Raw genomic sequence first — 23012 nt, 5'->3', positions numbered from 1 at the left:
GACTCTGAGGCAGTCCATTCCATTTGGACAGGATCAATTGCTGCAGAGGTCTGTAGTGAAACTGGGCATATTCCACCATGTGGAATACTGACACCATGGAGCCCAGTAACCTCACCGCCGAGTGCAGAGACACACGGCGACTCTGCAGACAACTGCGCACCCTCAACTGTGAGGCAGAGATCTTTTCCCCCGGCACAAAGATCCTTTGCTGCCTGGAGTCCGATAAGGCTCCGAGGTGTAGAATCCTCTGAGACGGGATCAAGGTGGACTTCTGCCAGTTTATTAACCAGCCGTGCCGTTGCAGTACCGCAATCGTTAGGTCCAAGTGGCGTAGAAGGAGCTCCGGAGATCCTGCTACCAACAGAAGATCGTCTAGGTACGGCAACATGCGGACTCCCTGCAGCCGCAGGGAAGCCGCCATGACCTTGGTGAACACACGTGGTGCTGTCGCCAGGCCAAAAGGTAACGCCCGGAACTGGAAGTGATCGTTGCAGATTGCAAACCTGAGGAACTGTTGATGGCGCGAAAGAATAGGGACATGCAGGTAAGCGTCCTGTATATCCAACGACACCATGTAATCCCCAGGTTCCAGCACCAGAATGATGGACCGTAGGGTCTCCATCCAAAACCACGGCACCTGCAAGGATTTGTTGAGTGCTTTGAGGTTGAGGATCGGACGGTACGACCCATTGGGTTTCTGCACCAAAAACAGATTTGAATAGAAACCCGGGCCCCTCTGGGAGAAAGGAACAGGCACTATAACTCCAGCCTGGAGCATAGTGTGCAAAACCTTCCGCAGTTCCGTGGTTTTGTTCCGGTCTGATGGAAGACCTGTGGTGAAGAATCGGGATGGGGGCCTGTGCCGAAAGGAGAGGGCATACCCGTGAGAAACCACCTTGTGAACCCAACTGTCTGTCGTGGTTACCGACCAACACTGGGTGAATTGTAGCAGGCGGCCTCCCACTTTGGGATCCCCCAAAGGGAGGCCCGGACCGTCAGGCCGCAGGCTTGTCATCGGACTTAGGGGCCGGACGTCTGGTACTCCAGGCCTGCTTCCGGGGCTTGGACGATTTCTTGGGGCCAGCCTGTTGGGGAAAAGACTGCTTTAGGCCTACCCTTGGCCCTGTAAGTCCGAAAGAACAACGTACCTGAACTGGAAGGAACTGCAGCAGACGGGAGACATGCAGATTTGGCTGCCGCCAACGTGGCTACAATTTTGTCCAGATCCGAACCAAATAGGACTTCTCCATTAAAAGGCAAAGCTTCCAAGCCCTTTTTGGAATCAGCGTCCGCCTTCCAAGATCGCAACCATAAGGTGCGACGAGCAGCCACAGCTGCCGAAGAAATCCGAGAAGTCAGGGTACTGATATCTAAAGCCACTTCATTAATGTAAGTGGCCGAATCCCGGAGATTGCCTACCAACTCTGTCTGTTCAGCCGAACAATCGGAATCGAAAGACGCCTCCAAACTATCTGCCCAGCGCTCCATAGCTCTGGCCACCCAACAAATGGCCATAGCCGGCCTGGCTGGTCCCCCGCAAGGGAATAAATGGACTTTAGGCAGATCTCCACCTTACGGTCCATGGCATCCTTCAAGGAGGACATGGAGGGCATGGGCAACGTGGCACTTCGGACCAGGCGTGTCACATGGGAATCCACCTGTGGTGGGGATTCCCACTTAGAAAAATAATTTTCCACAAACGGGTAAGCCACCGCCAAGCGTCTCTGAGGCTGATACCGTTTACCAGGGTGTTTCCACGCCTCCTCTAAATGATCTACTAATTGACCCGAAAGAGGAAACACTGTGGCGTCAACCTTAATATCGTAAAAAAAGACATATTTTGACTTGGACACCGGAGGATCTTCATCCTCAATCACTAAAGCCGTGCGGACTGCCCGAATAAGGCCAGGGATATAAACCTTGGACTTAGCGTCCGGCTCTTTAGTACGGAGAGGTTCTTGGTCAGAAAGATCCAGAATCTCCCCATCATCAGTCCCATCGTCATCCTCGTAAGGAGCGGACAAAGACACCACCGGCCGCTTATGTGGCCGCAACACAGACTCCCCCTGTAACACGTCCAACAAGTGCTGTACAGAACTTGTCAGTGAATTAACCCACGCAGGTTCCTGAGAGACCTGGGGAGGGGAAATAGGGAGACCGTGGGGTACCATCAATTGTCCCGGGAAACCCTGCATGGGTGGCGACACCACTGACTGCTGGGACAATCCCATTTGAGGGAACGCAGGTTGCGGAGCTAACTGGCCCACTAGGGTTGTAAGCGCTTTGGCGAAACAAGCTCAGGGCGGTTCCTGTACTGGAGCCGTGACAGTAATTGGCCGCGCCAATAAATAACATTGCCGACATAGCCCCTCCGCTATAGGTACCTTACACGTAGTACAAAGAAGCTGGAGAGGAAAATCACTCTCAGACATGATGGTAAGTATGTGACCCCTCTCACTGATACTCGTTGGTATAGTGGGAGAACCGCCCTGCAATCACCGCACCACAAGGGCTTTAGCAGAAGAAGAGCAGGGACAGTGAAAAAGGCTGACAGTAGAAGTGAAAGTACAGGCAGCAGACGCTAGCAGAAGTCACATACAATGCAAAGAAATCAATTCCTGCACTAATCAGCGCTGATCCACAATTACGCAGACACAGAGCCTGGTAGGACACAACGCTGCATACACAGACCTGTAACCAACGGAGGAGAGGTATGCCGGGGGACCCAGACCACGATGCCACCGATCACCAGCGTCCAGCAGCGCTCACCATGCTTCAGCAAAGATGGCCACCGAGGAGCAGAGAGGAGACCGGCCTGGGGGAGGAGCGCTGCCACAGGGCCAGTCAGCAGATGCAGAGGGCTGTGTGCAGTGGGGGAGGCGCCGGCTGTGTACAGGGAAGGCGCGCTCCCCTGGCATGCAATTAACCCCTGGGACACCGCAGCGCTACCGCTCAGCCGCGGTCCGCTGTCCCAGGGGGGTAGTGGAAGCGCAGGTTAGGTACCTGGCTCCACGCTGCAGCCAGTCCCCAGGGAGCCCCCTGCCTGGGGACTCTGGATCATGTGTTCAGCAGGGACCCACCGCGGGACCCCGCTGCTTACCTGCTGCCCCCTTGAATCCGGCCATGGTCCCAAACATCTGGGGTCACCGCTAGCTGTGACCCCCAGATGCTTACCAGCATCCCCGGATCAGTACCGGCGTTCTGGTACCGGCGGGGGTGTAGGGAAGACAGCATGGACGTAAGCATTGACTGTCCATGCTGTACGTCCAGATGAGCAGCCACAGCTGCTTACGAAGAAACTTCAGGGGCTAATCCTTAGCCCCATTCTAAACAGGTGCATCTGACTCCGAGCCGGGCACCAACGAAAATGGAGATGCCTTGGCTCGTGGGCGGGGTATAGGAGGGGGACCCTAGTGCATCCTGGGAGGCTGAAAACTTAACTCTATGGTGCCCGATGCCGGACGTCATCACCTATACCCCAAGGTATCCTGTGGATACCCTATGGACCCTGATGTAGAAATATAAATAACATTGTTCTGTAATGTTACAAACTGTACCACCCAATGCTTGTGTTTCAGTTTAAAGGATGTGCACCCAGATCATTACAGGATTGGTAGTCAAAAGATTTGCATTTAGTAAATACCATTTAATCATCTTTGGAGTTTTGCTGTGCGATCATCAAGCCACAAAGTGAAAACATCCATTATGCTAAAACTTAAACAAAAAAGTAACAAACAAAATGATGACAGTAGTAGGCTACACTGTATGTGTGCAGTGTAGGATTAACAACAGGGCCTTGTGGTGACCACCCAGGGACCCCCACACACAGCAACATCACCAGATTGGGGGGCCCTGTGGCATGTGATCTAAGGTTTCTGTGTGGCATAATGTGAGCCGTAACACACTTGTGGTGCTGAGAGTATTTACACATACTTTTAATACGATCGTATTGACAATTTTATTGATAGGGTCCCAACAAGTTAGTTGTCCGTGTGCCCCCACAAATGTTAATCCGGTTCTGTATTTATAAATGTAAAGATAGCATATTTGCATTCAGCTGGTTATTGAATCAGATAGAAATAGCTGAATAAAGACCCTGTAAATATAGGCTATAATGACACCTTCTAAGAAGCACTATGTGTATAACCAGCAATTAATGTATGGTAGCAGATTGCTACCGGCACTGCCATAGGCTGACAGCACAAAGCCATTCTGACACATATCCAGCCAAGCCACTGCACCTTGTGACCAGTACAGAAATTGGTCTTTTATATTAAAAGAAAACCAAAAACATGTTTTCCTAAAGCAGGCTGGAAGGCGTATTTGTAATGTTTGTTACCTTTAAATAGCTCAGAATAGGGGAGGATGTGATTAAAATAGGCATAGAGTTTATAAATTCAGTGATCACCCCATATCTGTCTTCACATTGTAATAGTAGACTTGCATAAAACCTAAAACTACAAGTTACTACAAGTTGCTTTATATTAAATAGCTACTAATAACATTCTCAAATATATATGTAAAAGGTACTGTATATTGACAACTCGTATGGCTCAGTATTTGAGGTTGTATACAGATTTGCTAGGCTGAAAACTGGCAAGCTAGGAATTGATGTGGTCATGTCAGCTATTAGAAATACAGAGGCCCAGTGTTTCTCAATGAGTTTCTCAGACAGCTTTCTTAATAAAACAAGTCAAAGAGCATTGTTATTCAGCAGATAACTGGCAATGTAGCTAGTCAATATTTTGTTCAGAGAACAGCAGCTAAGATTTTAGATCATCACGGCTAAAACGGCATTGATTTGAAACGTGTAGCAAAGGGATCCAGCCTATACTGGGTCAACACAGACTGTACCCTTCCGTGCCCATCCAGCCTACGCCCCCTCACTTCTTCTCCCCTTGTCCCACCTCCCGTCTTTCCTCTCTAATTCGCCCCCTCCTCCGCCCTTTCCTGTGGCTCCAGTACTTACTTTCTCGGCGGACGTATGTATGCAGCCAATTCCGGCTCCCACTGCACATGCAGGTAGGAGACAGGACAGACCTTAGCGGATTACTATGCCAAAACATAATATAAAGAAAAAGTATTAACACAGAAATTACATTTATTTTAATAGTGTCCATTATCCTCTTGTGCTTTCACCCCACCCCACCCACAAATCTACCCATGTTGTACATCCCTCACTTTTTGGGAGGCTTTATGCATTTCTCAATTTTTTTAAAAATAATGAAATGTACTGGGACACTAGTTTAGATACCAAGAAATTGACAAGCTGCTCTTTTGCATATTTTTTTTTACACTTCCCCGTGACAGGGAAAAGCAGATCAGCCAGCCACCCAGGCAATAGGAGGAAAATAATGTCGGTAATAGAACGGAGAAGAGGAAATTGTGGCAACATTGTGTATAGGGCAGTGTAAGACCACATCAGAGAGACAAATCACCATATTGGCCAGATACGTACTGTCACAAGTTTACGGCACATCGCCTGTAATTGTTCCCAAAGCAGAAGGAAACCATGGATAGGGACAACACATTCAACAATATAATTACATAAGGAACAATGACGAAGAGGGAGACAAAAATAACTGCTAACATACATACTTATTCAGGACAGAATGGTGACCATAGGAAAGAGGACATACTGATCTCAGTCACAATAGACTGTACACAACGCACATAGTGTAACTTACTTAGATAGCAACAAAGAACTGTAGACATTTTTTTAAGACAACAATAAAAAATAACCAGGTTATGATGTGGCCTTAATAGTTTGAAGTTATTCTTCCATAGAGCCTTAGATCAAACCAACAGCAGAATTATAACATATAGCCAGCTCACTGTAACTTCTGTAACGTTACTCTAGCTCACTTTCATAGCTTCCGTGATCATTTGTTTTTGTAAATGGTGGTAATAGGATTTGGTTTGGCACTGGATCAATGCTGAGGATTTGGCCAAATACTAAAATAGAAAACTCAGAAACAAAATACAAACATTGTAGATGTACCAAGCGCCAGATTCAATTAGCAGCGATAAGTGCAGTTTGGCAAAAAGGTTTTCGCTGATTTGTGCTTTTCATCTTTTCTCCATATTCAATTCCAGGATGTTTTCACCTATGCGAAAACTTTACATGGAGGGGGTGTGGCCTAGAGTAGCTAGGAGAAGGGTGCGTTTGGATGGATCTCCCGCTTAAATTCTTCTAATTATCCTGCTATTACTGATTTGTTCCTCATCAAGCTGCTAATTACTGTGGGGTATCTTCTTCTGCATATCGGGGGCTTGGAGGTGGAATCAAAACAATAAATCTGATAAATATCCCAAGAACCCGAATGTCAATATTCATAGCAATAAAAAAATATATAAATAACACCTTAAAAATTACTGATCAATATTATATAAACCATTTCATTTCAATGCCTACATTTGGGATATTTATCAGATTTAGGAGTTGTTTTATATGATACTAATTTATTATTTTCATTTTTGTTATATAATATATCGCATGGAATGAGGAATACTGTTGATGGATCTATATATGAAAAGAGAATGCCTAAAACCCACCCTCTGGGTTTTAGGCACTATCTATACGATTCTATATTATATGGAGACTCCTGTGAATTTTCAATGTGCGTTCCACCACGGAGTAATCTACTTCCGGCTTGCGTTCCATATACCGGAAGTCGTCACCATCCACTTCCTGTCAACAAGGTCGGAGTGGAGCTCGCGGGGAACACGGAAAAGAGGACACATCGGGCTTCCTATCTGTAGAATGGGCGCCAAACGAACATCCAGGGACATAATAACACGGACTGGATTACATGTACATCTTGTTTTATAAATGTTCTTATATTGGCGCCCAGAAGTAGTAGTGTCTTTCGGTGGGAAAATCATCATTGTTTTATTATTGTTTATTTTAGGATGTGCTATTTTGAATATGTTTTTAATCATAATTGTATTTTATGGGATCTGGATTTTTTAACTGCATTTTATGTTAGATCTGTTAAGGAGGATTTGGAGATTGCTGATTATTGGTTAGGATATATAAACCCAAACCAGCTAGACCCCAGACACACCCTGAGGAAGGACCATTGTCAGAAATGTGTTGGTGTTATAGGGGACCCTGATGCAGTTGAGGAATTCTGGTATTTACATCTACCTTAAACATCTTTGCCCCATTCAGACCGGGTGAGAGGTGGCATTGGTTGCCTTAAGTCCTAAACTGTAGATAGGCTCCCCGTGGGGAAGGACACTTCTTTTTTTTTTATATATTTTTTTATTTTTCTGCTACATTGGATGTTTTTATTCTTATTATTGGACACTGATTTACTATTTACTTGGAATAAATACCCCTTTTTGGATTAAGTGGTTTTCTGGATACCCTTTGTTCTTCTCTGGTGGAATAAGGAGGATGTTTTGGTCAACCCAACTTAAAGATACCTTTATGTGAATGTTTATACCTGTTCCCAGGTAAGCCTTTATATTAGAGGAGTTCGGTGTTTACTTGGAGGTGGAAGACTGCTGGGTGCCTCTTGTGCTATATCCTTGGTGTTCTCTGCGGCCAGGTCCTATCCTTGTGTGCGGCGTCCCTGTCTCCGGCTCCAGAGGCTGTATAACGTGCTGTACTTACCTGAAGACTTTATTATTCTTCTTGGCTGCATCCTTTGGGATACTGTTGCCGACTCCTGCCGTCCACCTCCTCTTCGGAACAGATCTTCTCCTGTTGCCTGTCTCATGTGACCCGTGGTATCCTGGGAGTTAGCGGCTGACATCTCGGATTGGTGGTTTCATGCAGCTCCTTATTGTCCTGATGTACCTGGAGCTGCAGTCGGGCTGCTGAGGGGCTTCCTACTCTGCTGTTAACAGTGCCTGCTCCCTTGTAATTTACTGGGATCTCCAGCCTGCAATTCTTATTTCTCCTGACGGTTTCCAGCAGCAGTGGCCATTTTGGAAATAAGACTGTTCTGCATCCTGGCCATTTCATCATCCTTGTAACCTGTTCATACTTCCACTGAGGGACTCCTATTTAAGCAGTCATACAATTCCATATAATACGAGGATTGTTCAAAAAGTAATGCCTAAATGCTCACAACTCAAATTTTATTAGATACAGATTTGAAAATTTGCAGTAAAATACTTTGAAGTCTTAGTAACAGAATGACTCCACTCAAAAAATTCACCATCTGCCCTCAAACATTTTCTCCACCTCTCAACCCAAGCTGTCAATCCACTTGGAAAAATTCCAGTGGTTGGTGTTTGACCCAGGAACGTATGGCGTTTTTAACAACCTCTGTCTTCAAAATGTTGACCACAGAGACAGTATTTGAGAGGGCAACAGATGAAAGTCAGAAGTGGCCAAATCATGACTATATGGGGGATGTGGCACCCCATTTTGGCAATGGCCGCAGATGTTGCCATCGAAGTGTGAGGTCTGACATTGTCGTGGTGTAAGATGACATTTGACAGTCGAATTGTTGACCTTTTTTTGCGGATGGCTTCTTTCAGCTTCTTAAGTGTAATAATATATCAATCACGGTTGATTGATTGGTTTTGTTCCAAGTAATCAATGAGAATAACACCTTGGCAATCCCAGAATAATGTGGCCATGACTTTGTTTATGGATCTCTGTGATTTAAACTTTTTTGGCCTAGGTGAACTTGGGTGTTTCCATTGCTTTGATTGGGCCTTTGTTTCCGGGTCATAAAGGAATACCCAGGTCTCATCTGCTGTAATGACATTTTCCAAAAACCTCTCAGGGCTGGCTTCAAAGTTGGTCAAAAGGTCATTGCACACTTCCACACTCTGGGCCTTATGATCCCTGGTTAATTGCTTTGGAACCCATTTAGCACACACTTTACGATATCCCAAATCATTAATTAGTGATTCTACAGTGCCATGGCTACATTCCAGTTCATCACTGATATCTCTGATGGTCACACAATGGTCTTTCTGAATCATGGCATCGACTTTGTTTCTGGTTTCTGCAGTTGATTGTCTGCCACCATGAGGTTTGTCGCACACGGACGATTCTCCCAATTGAAAACACTTCATCCCCCTTCTGACATTGCTATAGTCAATTGTACTCTCACCATACACTTTTTTCAGTCTTTTGTGGATTTCTGTAGCACTGCAGCCTTCTTATTCCAGAAATTCAATGACTGCTCTTTGTTTCATCTTGGACTCCATGGTATTTCTTGGACTACCTAAACAAAACTACATATATAGTTAGCAGACATATTAAAGTACAAACTGACAAAGTTTCAAATAAATGTTGCGTATTACTTCAGAGTTATGAGCATTTAGGCATTACTTTTTGGACAACCCTCGTACGTCTGTTTATAGTGAATTCATAGGTATACGTGGTTGTATACCACAAACATGGCTGACTCACTGCAACAAATCCTCCAGGCTATTAAGGCTTCTACTCAGCGGCTTCTTAATAAGTTTAATAACATGCATATGGATATCCTTTCTCCCTGTGTCTACAGGCCCCACAGTTACGGCAGTTGAGTGCTTTTTGGAGTTATATATCCCAATGGATGTGAACATACTTGAGTTTATACACCATTTCATTCCTGGGTGCTTCGAGGAAGTTGCGGTCGTTCAGAAGACTTATTCTCAGATCCTGTTAGGTGTACAGAGACTGCGGGATTTGTCATTTCAGTATTCTATGTACTGTTCTGCTAATCCGCGAGTTAGTTGGGACGGGACTGTATCTCTGATTTTATGCTTTCACGGGGTTGAGGCCTGGCCGGAATAGTGTGTTGAAGCCCATCATTATGCCTAGTCGTTTGGGATATTTTCTGAACCCCTCTCTCATATCACTGTGAATTTGCATATCCTACCGGTTTGCATTTTATTAATTTTTTCTCTCTCCTTTGTATTTTATGTGCGTCTTTAACATATCCATAACTCTTGTGTTTTATTTAATTTGCTGTGCTATAATTGGTTGTAAATTGCAAAATAATCTGTAAGGTGAAACTCCATATCCATATAATGCGGGGGAGCAGAGTTTAGCCTAGCTTAGGGCCATTACGTTTTTTGCCCTTGTCATTCATGTGGTTCTTAAAATCCTTTTCTTGGGTTGGGGGGGGGGGGGGTGGTTAGTTAGCCTAAGGAGATAGGGAGGGTATTTTCTGTAAGGGATCCAAGTATGCCTGGGTTGGGGTTAGGCCATACAGGGTGGGGGGTTATGGGGAGGTTTGATTTATATTTATTTACTTTGGGGTATATGTATGTTTTTGATATTTGGATAGATGTGGATGCTTTTTATTATGATATTCCCTGTTGCTTTGTCATGTGATCCTTATATTAAGATGGTGCTGGGGTATCTATTATTTAAGGGAGAGGAACAAGGATTACATACTGTGCTTTTCTTATCTCCAGACTCACTAGCTTGAATGGCGCCTTCAAGTAATTTTTGTTTTAAATTTTATGTTAAAGAGTACTCAATATATCCTGTTATTTATGTATCATATTCTATTCATGTGTACATTGCTATATGTTTCTCCCCACTGTATGTTATAGGTGTTTTCACATCTGTCTTAATTCAAACATTCTGTATTTTCTATTTAATGTTTGGTGCAAGTTCAAAAATTCAATAAAGAATATTCAATTTGAAAACAGGCAAAAAAGTTTGACTATCTATAGGCAGGCGAATTGGAAGTGCAAAATCACTATTTAGGGGTGCAAATGTGGGGATTTGATCCAGAACCCTTTGGACACCCCCCTAATGACTAATCCGTCGAAAAAAATAATATTTTTACAACACCCCAAACATTTAAATGTAAAAAACTGTTTGAAAATGGGTAAAACGTGAGAGGCCAGGTATTTTGGGGGGCTATATAGATGAGACAGGTGTTTTTGAGATTGCAGGAGGCTGCAGCAGGTGTCTCTAATGTGAAAATTTACAAAATCTTTAAAAACAGGATTTTGGTACTTACCGTTAAATCCATTTCTCCGATTCCACAGGGTACACTGGAGCTTCATGACAGTGGGGTATAGACGGTGGGTTGAGTTGAGCCTGGCACTTTAAAAATCTACAAGTGTGACTGGCTCCTCCCCCTCTATGCCCCATCAACAGTTTTAAAGAACTGAGCCCGAGAGGAGACGGAGAACAGACTGAAGAACAGAGAAGGAGAACAGGAAAAGAAACATCCAACATACTGACACACTGCAAGAACACAGCAGGCTGCAGTGATAAACAGTCACACAATAAAAACAGACAAAACTGCAACAGAACTGAAGCAGAACAAGCAACTGAGAACAGGCAAGAAGCACTGGGTGGGCGTCCAGTGTCCCCTGTGGAATCGGAGAAATGGATTTAACGGTAAGTGCCAAAATCCTGTTTTCTCCTTCATCCACTAGGGGACACTGGAGCTTCATGACAGTGGGGACGTCCCAAAGCTACCCTCCTGGGGGGGAGAGTGCTGAACGCCCTGCAAGACACTACGACCAAAATTTGAAGCAGAAGCCGCAAAAGTGTCAAATCTGTAGAAACGTACAAAAGTATGAACCGAAGACCACGTCGCTGCCCTACAAAGCTGTGAAGCCGAGACACCTCTACGTGCCGCCCAAGAAGTACCCACAGAGCGCGTAGAATGCGCAGAAATGGATACCGGCGGTGGTCGAGCAGAAGCAACATATGCCTGACGAATAGTCAGACGAATCCACCTGGCCAAAGTTTGTTTAGAAGCAGGCCAGCCACGCCGATTAGCATCATAAAGGACGAATAGAGCCTCTGATTTACGTAGCCCCTCAGTACGGGACACATAAATGCGAAGTGCCCGAACCACATCCAAGGAGTGAGAATCCCCAGAAGAGTCCGACAACGCTGGCACTACAATCGGCTGATTCAGATGAAAACCCGAGACCACCTTGGGCAAAAAGGAAGGCCGGGTACGAAGTTCCGCCCGATCTTCGTGAAAAATCAAGTAAGGGGAACGGCAGGACAAGGCTCCAAGTTCAGACACACGTCTGGCCGAAGCCAGGGCCAATAAAAGGATCATCTTCCAAGTCAAATACTTCAATTCCACCTCCTGCAAAGGCTCAAAGGTGGATGACTGAAGAAAAGATAAAACAAGATTCAGGTCCCAAGGAGCCGTGGGTGGCACAAAGGGGGGCTGAATTCTAAGTACCCCTTGAAAAAAGGTCTGAACCTCCGGAATCAGAGCTAGGCGACGCTGGAAAAAAAATAGAAAGAGCAGAAATCTGCACTTTAAGCGATCCCAAGCGTAACCCCGCATCGAGGCCTTTTTGAAGAAAAAGAAGAAGACGTGGTAAATGAAAAGAGGAAGTGGAGGATCCACGACCTTCACACCAGGAGATATAAGCCCTCCAAATGCGATGATAATGCGCTGATGTTACCGGTTTTCTAGCCCTAAGCATGGTAGGAATGACCGACCTAGGAACTCCATGGCTTCTTAGGATGGTGGTCTCAATAGCCACGCCGTTAAACGAAGCCGCCGTAAATCCGGGTACACACATGGACCCTGTTCTAGAAGGTCCGATCGTAGCGGAAGAGGCCAAGGTTCGTCTGCCAGAAGGAATAAAAGATCGGAGTACCAAACCCGACGAGGCCAATCCGGAGCCACTAGGATGACGGTGGACGACTCTCGTTTGATCCGCTTGAGAATCCGAGGGAGGAGTGGAAACGGTGGGAACAGGTACACAAGGCTGTACGGCCAAGGGATCAGTAAAGCATCCGCTCCCACCGCTGCCGGATCCATGGTCCTGGAGCAGTAAAGGGGTAGTTGATGATTTATCCGAGATGCCATCAGGTCTATCTGTGGCTTCCCCCATCTGCAAACCAGTTGATGAAAGACCTCGGGATGAAGGGACCACTCCCCGGGATGAAGATCCTGACGACTGAGGTAGTCCGCTTCCCAGTTGTCGACCCCCGGAATAAACACTGCGGAAATGACCTCTACGTGTCTTTCTGCCCACAGAAGGATGCGACTGGCTTCTCTCATTGCCATCCGACTGCGGGTTCCCCCTTGGCGATTTATGTATGCCACTGCCGTGGCGTTGTCGGATTGTATCCGAACCGGAAGTCCTCGTAACAGAGGAGCAGCCTGTATCAAAGCTCTGTAGACTGCCCGCAGTTCGAGAACATTGATTGGTAAGAGGGACTCCTGCTGCGACCAAAGCCCCTGGAAGTGATTGTCCAGAACCACCGCTCACCATCCGCGGAGGCTGGCGTCCGTGGTGACCAAGGTCCAATTCCAAATTCCGAAGCGCCGACCCGCTAACAGATGCTCCGTCCGAAGCCACCAGAGCAAGGATATGCGGGTCCAGGGAGAGACAGACGCACCAGCCGATGCATCTGTAGGTCGGACCCGGACCACTGAGACAGAAGATCCAGTTGAAATATTCTGGAGTGAAATCTGCCGAATTGGATGGCCTCGAAGGAAGCCACCATTTTCCCCAGGAGACGGATGCAAAGATGCACAGATACTTTCCTGGGTCTGAGCACTAGACGAACCAGCTCCTGTATGGCTATGGCCTTGTCCCTTGGCAAGAATATACGAAGCAGAACAGTGTCTAGAATCATTCCTAGGAACTGAAGTCTCTGGGACGGCATCAACTGAGACTTCTGGAAGTTCACAATCCATCCATGTTGAATGAGAATCTGATGTGTAAGGGACACTTGGTGTAAAAGGACTTCTGCCGTCGGAGCCTTGATGAGTAAATCGTCTAGGTACGGAACTATCGTCACCCCCCGAGAGCGCAAGTGAGACACCATGACGGCCATCACTTTGGTGAATACCCTGGGAGCTGACGAGAGACCGAATGGCAGGGCCTGAAACTGGAAATGAGCTTCCCTGATGGCAAATCTGAGGAAAGCCTGGTGAGGAACCCAAATTGGGACATGCAGATAGGCGTCATTGATATCTATCGACACCAGAAACTCTTCTGCCTCTAGTCCCGCAATGACAGAATGGAGAGATTCCATCTTGAACCTGTGAAATGAAAGATACTGGTTCAAGGATTTCAGATTCAGAATGGGTCTGACTGACCCATCTGGTTTCGGAACCACAAAAAGGTTTGAGTAAAACCCTTGTTGTCTTTGTGCAGTGGGAACCGCCACAAGGACCTCGGCCAGCAAAAGTTTCTCGATCGCTTGACGCAAAATTAGTTTCTTCAAGGGATCGACGGGCAAACCTGTTGTAAAATAACGCCCAGGAGGAGTGAAAGCGAACTCGATCTTGTACCCTTGAGATACCAGATTTCGAACCCAAGTGTCTGGAGAAGTCCGTCTCCAAACCTCCGAGAAACGCTGGAGGCGAGCCCCCACCTTCGGATTTCCGAGATGGGATGGGAGCCCGTCATGCCACAGGCTTGTCTGCTGGCTTGGGATCTGGACGGCGGCCAATATTTGATTGACGTCCTCTAGCACGGCCTCCTCGCCCCGCTGAAAACGAACCTCGTGATCGTCCCTGAAATCTTGCCGATGCTCGAAAGGAACGAAAGGAAGGTCCCCTAAACGAGCGACGCGGAGGAGGTGCTGATGAAGGTAGAAAAGTACTCTTACCTCCAGTGGCCAGCGAGATCCATTTGTCCAGCTCTGGACCAAATAAAATATCGCCTGTGAAAGGAAGAGCTTCCACTACTCTTTTTGACTCCGCATCCGCTTGCCAGGCACGAAGCCAAAGTGCCCGGCGAGCAGAGACCGCCGAAGCAGAAATCCTAGCGCCTACCTGGCCGATATCTCTGGAGGCGTCTCCTAAGTATACAGCAGACTCCTGAATATGTTCTGCCAAGGTAATCAGATCTGCCCGCGGAGTGCTGGATCTAAGACCCTCAGTCAATTGTTCCGCCCACTTTTCCACAGCCTTGTTGACCCAAGATCCAACCAAGGCCGGCCGGAGAAGTGCACCTGCGGCTGTATAAATGGATTTCAAAGTGGTTTCTAATCTCCGCTCTGAGGTTTCCTTCAATGTAGTAGCTCCTGGAACAGGTAACGTGGTCTTCTTTGACAACCAAGAAACCGAAGAATCCACAGGTGGCGGGGTCTCCCACCTCTTCCTATTTTCCGCAGGAAATGGGTAAAGAGAGAAAAAACGCTTAGGAATCTGGAATTTACGGTCCGGATTCTGCCACGCTGCCGTCATCTGTTAGTCCAACTGGAGAGAAACAGGGAATGTGACGGCCATCTTCTGTGACCTGGCAAATAAGGAGTCTTCTAACGATTCTGGAGCTTCCTGGCCAGAAATCTTCCCTTACCGCTAGAATGAGTGCGTCAATACCTTGCAATGCCTCAGGTTCTTGTGAGTAAGTCTCTACGTCTGATTCGTCCAGCATCTCCCCTTCCTCCTGAGACGAGTGATCCGCTGCCAAATCCTCATCCGACTGGAGAACCGCCGGAAGAGCCCTCTTTTTAGATGAGCGACTTACTGTAGCTTCAGGAGCTTTAGACGCAGAACCCATCGCTTGAGCAAGGCTATTCACCGAGCGGACTAAATTCTGAGCCCACGCTGGTTCTGCTAGAAAAGAAGGGTGAGATGTGCCAGGTAGATCTCTGGCAGACTCTCATTCCCTACGGGAAGCGGCTAATTCAGAAGAAAGGTCCGCCATGACCCCGGCCAAACTATTTATGAAGGAGGGAGTGACAGACTGCGTGTTAGCACTGTCTGCTTCACACGTCTCGCACAGGGAAGACCCTTCGGAGCGAGCATGGGTAAATTTCTTCCTGCACTTAGTGCAGGCAAACAGCTTTTGTGATGCAGTTTTTTCTGTCCTGGATGTCATCATGTACTCACAGACAAGCACCACATACAATTCAGGAATGCAGAAGAAGTATAGGGAGAAGCAGAATTACAATAATAATGCTACTCAAGTATGGGAGCAGACAGAGCAATAAGGGAGGAGCAGAATTTCAATAATAATGCTACTCAAATTGCAGGCAGAGCAGTATAGGAGGAGCAGAATTTCAAGAATAATGCAACTCAGTAACAGGGGCAGACAGGCATATAAGGGAGGAGCAGTCAATAGGACCAGAAAGCAGTTAAAACCACCTTCTGTATTTACAGACCCCCTGTAGAAGCTGCTTCCACTGCTCTCAGTTTTCTCCTCTCCCCCTCCGCTCAGTGCCTTCAGTCTCTCTGAGGCGCCACTCCCGTTCAGAGCGCGCCAAACTAGCCCACGCAGTGAAGGAAGAGGAGGAGGGACCCATAAGCTCCTCCTCCTAATGGCCGCCGCTTTGTATGCGCGCGGCATACACTTATACAGTGGGGACGTTCTCACTCTCCCCCTCTGTGTCCCCGCACTGACAGCGGGGGCCAGCGGCACGACCGCCGCCAGTGATAACCGTGCCGGTGCCTTTTACACAAGCACCGGCACGCAGAGGCAGGACTGCTGTGAGCGCGCCTACCTAACAGCCAGCGCCGGTGTTCTATCACAACACCAGCGTGGCACTGACAGCCGCGCGCTGTCTTCAGACCCAGCAGATTATTTTCACCTCTCCTGCTAGTCAGGAGAGGTGTGCTACTCACCGGGCTGCTGCGGCCAGAGCGCTGGGCAGTGAGGGGAGAGTGGGGACCCGGACACAAGCCAGTGGTAGCTGTGGCGGGCCCCGCTGAGTCTGATGACTCCTAACTGCCTAAAGCAGCCTCCCCTCCATAGGGTGACCGGACACAGTCTGCAGTAGCCGTGTGGTCCCCTCTCTGGCGGCTCCCATGATGCAGGCAGACTGTCACAGCTAACAGTCTGCCTGTCCTCTTGCTGATGACTCTTTGATTCTTTTACAAATTAATATAAGGGCTGGAGACAGCCCCTGTGCACCGGCTCTACTCGGGCACATTCTAAAAACTGGGGTTGATGGGGCATAGAGGGGGAGGAGCCAGTCACACTTGTAGATTTTTAAAGTGCCAGGCTCAACTCAACCCACCGTCTATACCCCACTGTCATGAAGCTCCAGTGTCCCCTAGTGGATGAAGGAGAAATACAACAAAATATACTTATACCCATCTTCATGTACCCCAAATTTAACTACGGTACTTATTTTTCTTAAAAAAAAACATTGCTTTATATCATTCTTCCCCACATATGCAAATATGCATATAACAGCCCATTGCCTCATAATAAGTTAACTAATCACTTTTATTAGGGCTATTACTACTCTGCTATATAGATTCCCAGGGTCACTTAGCCTTTTTATGTAGTACAGACTGATTCCCCCCCCAAAAAAAGAAGACTTTTCACTAGTTTTGCTTTATGCTACCTTCGCCTATCCGCGTTTTCGCCTGTTTTACAACTGAACAGGACAAAAAGCGTAGACACGCACGGAAAAAACATTGCGTCAAAACAGGCAAATTTATTCCGCTTTTCGCCAGACAGCACTTTTCGCCTCTAATTGAATTTGCCCCATAATGAGAAATGTTCTCAAAAGACCTCACCACATCAATGTGCCTCTGCAATTCACTACATTATCAATCTTTGAATGGAACTGGGATAAATGTAGAACAAAGCTAATTTTTTACTGAACAGTTTTGAAAAGGTTGCTCATCCATACTCATTTGTTTAATAAGTATTTATAGGTCTGTGCAGTGCATCATTAGGAAGGATGGTTTATTTAATAGTCCTACTTCATTCAGCTTTGTCTTATGTGTAACAAAATAACTTTATGGAAGACTATTTCTGAAACTGCCGCACAAATATACTGTTTACATCACTCTTAGCAAGACAAACAGGAGCCTCAGAAAGTTAGATAGTAAATGTATTTAATTACACATATGAATTATCTGTGAACATCTTTGGAGACTTTGTAATGTTTAACCAAATATAGGTACAAAATGCCATAATTTATGGACGTTTCATCTCTTACACTGCAGCTTGGCCAACAACAGGGTAATTCATTTCTGTGTACAGATGTGTTATAATAAAAAAAGCTAAAAATACATTGCATTCACCTTTTTATAGTTGTATTCATAGCATGCAACAGTAACGTCACAATGTTAAACATGAAAACCAAAACTACATTTATATGTTCTTTTATACAGCTGTCTCAGGTTTCATTATAATATACTTATGACATGGAGAAAAGCCGGTGTAGCGGCTTATGCAGCATATATCACATGACGCATAGATGGGCGTGAAAAGGCAGACATTGGATTTATGGCATTCTACCGGCATGTATTTAAAAGTATTCCTATGCTACAACATTTTTCCTTATTTTTCGCAATTGTTTCACAGTCGGACCGTAAAAGAAAAAGTTTTGCATTCCTCAACCCCTGTTTTATCAGACCCTGTGAATTTTCCATGCTCTGTTTGTGCTTTGCAATCCATTGTCTATTTATGACTGTAATAAGGCATCAGCATCTGCTTTCCCTGCATGCTGGTTACATTCAACTTGTATTCTAGTTACTGGCCAATTGCGTATAAAAAAGGGTTCTACATGTTATTAAAAGAGGCACTTTCTAGACACTCTCTAACTTCATCTGAATCACTGGCACGGTGTGGTTTTTATTAGAGGACATTTTTTTCAAAACACAGTTCTCCTGCTCATTGGGTGAAAAATTACAGCTGTCCAGTAGAAAAATGTGAAAAGATAATAAACACATCACACACGAGCACATAGAACAATGAATCTGGATTACTGCAAAGAAGGAAACAAGCAGTGGATAAGGAAGGATGTGTGAGGAAAAGCAGAGTTTTGTTTGGTGCGCTTATAAAGCGAGTGACACAACTACAGTATATGCAGAAGCTCCTTACTGCCAGGCTGACAGCTCCCAGACACATTGCATCAGGACTAGACCACAGTTTAGGAGTTCAGTATATGGGCACCCAGCTCATGTTTAGACCAAGAGTTTTATGGAAAAAAAACAAAGAGAAATATGGATAACAAATCATTTAGACAGAAGAGGAGACACAAGGTTCACGTGCTCAGTCATTGCCTCCACACAGCTTCAGCAGGGTCTTCCTGTAATCTCCGGATGTGTCTCCCTATAAAGAAGGAACAAACGGTGAACACATAGCCCAGTTATAGTCCCTTTATCACAGTAATCCTAAAACTATATATGGGACAAATATTTTCCTTTATATGCATTTCCAATCACACTTTTAGGAGTGGTTCTAGACCAAGGCAGGTAAAAACTAGGCATGCCTGATAGAGGGTGAAAACATGAACAATTTGGACAAATATTTCTGTGCACAGGTAAATCGTAGCTACTGCAAGCACTCACGTACATAGGGGATGTAGTAAGAACGATACAAACACAGCACACTTACGGTTTCCTGCAATCACAGTTCCTGTGTTTTTTCTTTACGTCACTTATTACATAGATCATTTGGAGTAATGAGCCTACACTTCTGCACGATGCTTCCTTACCGTGATATCGGTGTACAGTGACTTGCTATACATCCTTTTGTATTCCTGCCGGATGTCTAGCAGATCCACCTCGCTGCGAGATACCATGATACGGATCAGGGTCTTGTCTTTAGTCCCAGCACCCTGCACACAAGCACGGATGAGTTAGAGGCATCCCATGGACACTGCATACCTCTGACCAATGAATGACATGAATGGCATCTCATAACCCAGGGAGTCCGCTTTGCACCATATGGAGTCAGGGCCTGATTCAGAGCCGAACGCTATTTGCGCTCGCTCGTTCAGAAAAAGGGGCCGGCTATTTAAATTGAGCGCTCGCTCTTTGCGGTCTGTTGACGCCTCTATGTCTGAGCGAGCGAACGAAACATGCGCTCGCTATTTTGTAAAGACGCCCCCTGGCCGCTCGCATCCTACGTCATCTCCGCTATTTATTAGATTAATCGAGTACATCGAAAGGCGTCTGAACTGCTCGCAGTGCTTGTGGTAGGATTTTCCTACTGCAATCATGCAAACAGTTCAGGCTAAGAAACAACCAAGTGACGTGGCCGATGACACTGCTTTGTTAATTATGCACACCCTTAAAACGCCCGTTTTGACCGTTTGGCACGCCTGCGTTCGGATCACCACTCCCCGTTTTCAAGCACCTTCCCCTGTTACCACACACAAACGCCTCATCCTGTCACTCAAATTAGCAGGCACTCGCTATTTTGCGAGCGCTCGATTTCCGACCGCACTGACTGGTTGGCGCATGCGCAGTTGTGCGAACATCGCTCGGAGCGAACGAGCGGCCTGCTTATGAGCGGCTCTGAATCAGGCCCTCAGTTTTAAAAAAGGACTCAAAATGTAAATAAAGTTAACGTTTACTTAACAGATTAACACTAAAAGCAAACAGGCATGGTGGAGCTGTACACAGCTTTTTGGTTTACAAATAATGAAAATGATAAATAATTATTTCACTAGTTAATTGGAAAGCATTGCTTTGCAAAATAAAGGGGATCATCAAACAGTCTCTATACAATTTACAAATAAAACTAAACACTTAAGTGCCTTTCTGTAAATACTCCATGACCGCCCTATAAAAAGGTACCCCAGGTCAGATCCGCTGTTCCAAGTTTTATGCTGAATGTTATATAGATTGAAAAAGGTTTGTTCATTTTAAATAGAATTATACTTTGAGGCTTTTTGGACTATGCCGGTTTGACTTACCTTCATTGCTTTGTAGAGACGTTCCGCAAAGAAAGCGGATGTGTTTTTAAGGCATTTTACTAAAAAACACAAAGCACACACAATGAGTACAACAACAGTGTTGCTATGTAAGAAAAGAAAAATCCTGCTTTTAAATCAGCAGTAAACCAATGTTAAACTTATGTGGCCCAGACATCTGAGATGGATTGCCCCAATTCCCTGGGGTTGGAGAAATTTAACATGTCGGAAAAATCTCCATTTCCCGATCCCGACCCGAAAATGGTTGGAATCTGCGAGTCAGGGATTTTGTATATGTTGAATTTCCATGATCCGCCAATGGATCGTGGATCATTAATGGTCGCCAATCCGTGGTGCGGCAGAAAGAGGAATCATGGCCATAGGTGCATGGTCCGCAATAAGGGGCCCATACATCTGCGACGGATTGCTGCAATTCCCTGTTTTGCTGACGCTGGGGGAATGGGGAAATTCAACATGTTGGAAATCCTCGATTCACTGATCCCGACCAATACATTATCAGGATCGGCGAGTCAGGAAATTTTTATATTTTTCCCCAGACAAAGACCAGATTATCGATGCACACAGATCAGTATTTGCAGTAACCAATCAGATGGACAGAACAGGGAATCGGAGACATACAGTAGATGTATGGCCTGCAGTACTGGTCTTTTCCAGAAATGAGGGCAATACTAAGAGAAATGTCATACCACACAAATTCAACATATGCTTAATTGTGGGAGAATACCATATCGAAAATAAGGGATAAAAGAAATGGAAAATAATGAAATAAAGGTAAGTATTAGTGTACTGATTACAGAGTACTTAAGTTTTCCTGCTTAACAGAGGTAAAATTTATTTTATTCTATAGATACAAATAGAATAGTGTCGGCCACATTACAATGAAACACAGTTGGATTTAAAAGTATTTTACAAACAAATGGAATATTGTATTGATAAATATGAAGTGAACATTTACTTATGAAATGTGATCAGATTTGCCTCACACTGCTATAATAATAATAATAAAAAAATATTTTTAGTATGAAGTCCCCCCCTGTAAGCTGACCTTATCTTGCAGAAAAAGGCTCCTACATACAGGATTTAAGAACACACAGTAATAACACACGTGTACAAGCCCTTACAATGAGACAATACAGTATGGGCATGTAAGACACAGCACAGCAACACTACATGCAGTGACACAAGCACAGTCACAGAACACAATGGCTCATTGCAACCCTGTAATATGGAGCCTGGGTAATGTTGGTGATCTGAGAGTTACCAGACATCTTCTGGAAGCTTAAAAGCGGCCAAGCCAAAAGATAAATAACCATCATTAGCATTGACAATCAAGTTGTTCACTGGAATCATACAAATGCAAATAGATACACTAAATTAAATTAACCATTGAAGATAGGTTGGAATTATAAGGAATGAAAAGGCTGGTAGCTGCTGCTACATAGGAGCACTGTAAGGTGCATGTAGAATATTACTAGGTGCCCAGGCGCACAGAGTGACGTAATACAGAAGACTAAGGCTGGCCACTCACCCACTGCCAACATGCCCCTTTCCAGATCCCCAGACATCTCTCGGCAAATACTCTTCTCCAGATCCCGGTTACACATTCTCTGGTATTCATAAAAAACTGAGGAAAGAAATCCCATTGAGTAAAACAGGAAAACTGATAACATATAATTCACAACAAAGAAGAAAAAAAAAAAGGAGGGTGCACAGACTGTAGTACCCTAAATTAATAAAACATACTATTTATTAGGTATACATTAAAAAGATGAAAGTATAATCACCTCTACTTTCAGTACAAGTTACATAGATAATAACGAACATATATAATGACATAGATAACAGATAATGATGAACATACAAACAGTACAGGATTGGCATTCGCCGGCTTCCCGAACAAAAGTGAAATTATTTTGATAATAGAAAGTGAAAGGTTAGTGTGCTAAAATGCCTGCTCCTTGTCCTCAGAATTGTATTTAATTACTAAATGTTGAAATAAACAGAAACAAAGTGTGTATTCCTATTATTTCTGTGTATCCTTACTGTATATCAGATGTGCTGTTACTGTGCAAGTCACAAATCCTGACACTATGGGCCTGATTCATGTTTGTACGCAAATGCCGATGTTTACGCAGATTGAGCATGCTCACAGCAGGAGGGCCCTCTGTGTGTCTGGAGACCTGCTATGTCTGCGGTATGTTAGACCTACTCAGCAGGTTGGTGTCCGCCTGATCTGCATTCAATGTTTACAGTTATGTGCAGTGGCGGCTCCAGAGGGGGGCTGCAGTGCAGTCCAAACTTCAAATAGGGGAGCCACACCAACTGCTGCCAAACATCACCAGCCGGGACTCACTGGCAGTTGGTGTGGAATCCCCTATTTGAAGTTTGGACTGCACTGCAGCCCCCCTCTGGAGCCGCCACTGGTTGTGTGTGTGTGAGCAGCGGATGCGAGATACTTTCAAGGGGCATC

At 45.4% G+C, this 23012-nt stretch overlaps 1 protein-coding gene across 1 annotated transcript in view; it reads right to left on the bottom strand.

Annotated features, from left to right (window-relative positions):
* Positions 1-17694: 17694 nt before the first annotated feature.
* Positions 17695-23012, bottom strand: part of ANXA11 (annexin A11) — a 77042-nt gene continuing 71724 nt past the window's right edge. Inside the window, exons 12-15 of the mRNA XM_088456365.1 lie at positions 22071-22166; positions 20525-20583; positions 19319-19441; positions 17695-18933 (exon numbers count right to left, since the gene is read on the bottom strand). Of these exons, the coding sequence (XP_088312491.1) occupies positions 18874-18933; positions 19319-19441; positions 20525-20583; positions 22071-22166 (338 nt within the window). The 3' untranslated portion in view covers positions 17695-18873. The remainder of the gene's footprint in view (positions 18934-19318; positions 19442-20524; positions 20584-22070; positions 22167-23012) is intronic.

This window comes from Taudactylus pleione, unplaced genomic scaffold (genome assembly GCF_031769625.1).
Source record: "Taudactylus pleione unplaced genomic scaffold, aTauple2 ptg000699l, whole genome shotgun sequence".
NCBI classification, from domain to species: Eukaryota; Metazoa; Chordata; class Amphibia; order Anura; family Myobatrachidae; genus Taudactylus; species Taudactylus pleione.
This window is presented reverse-complemented; position numbering and strand designations above follow the sequence as displayed.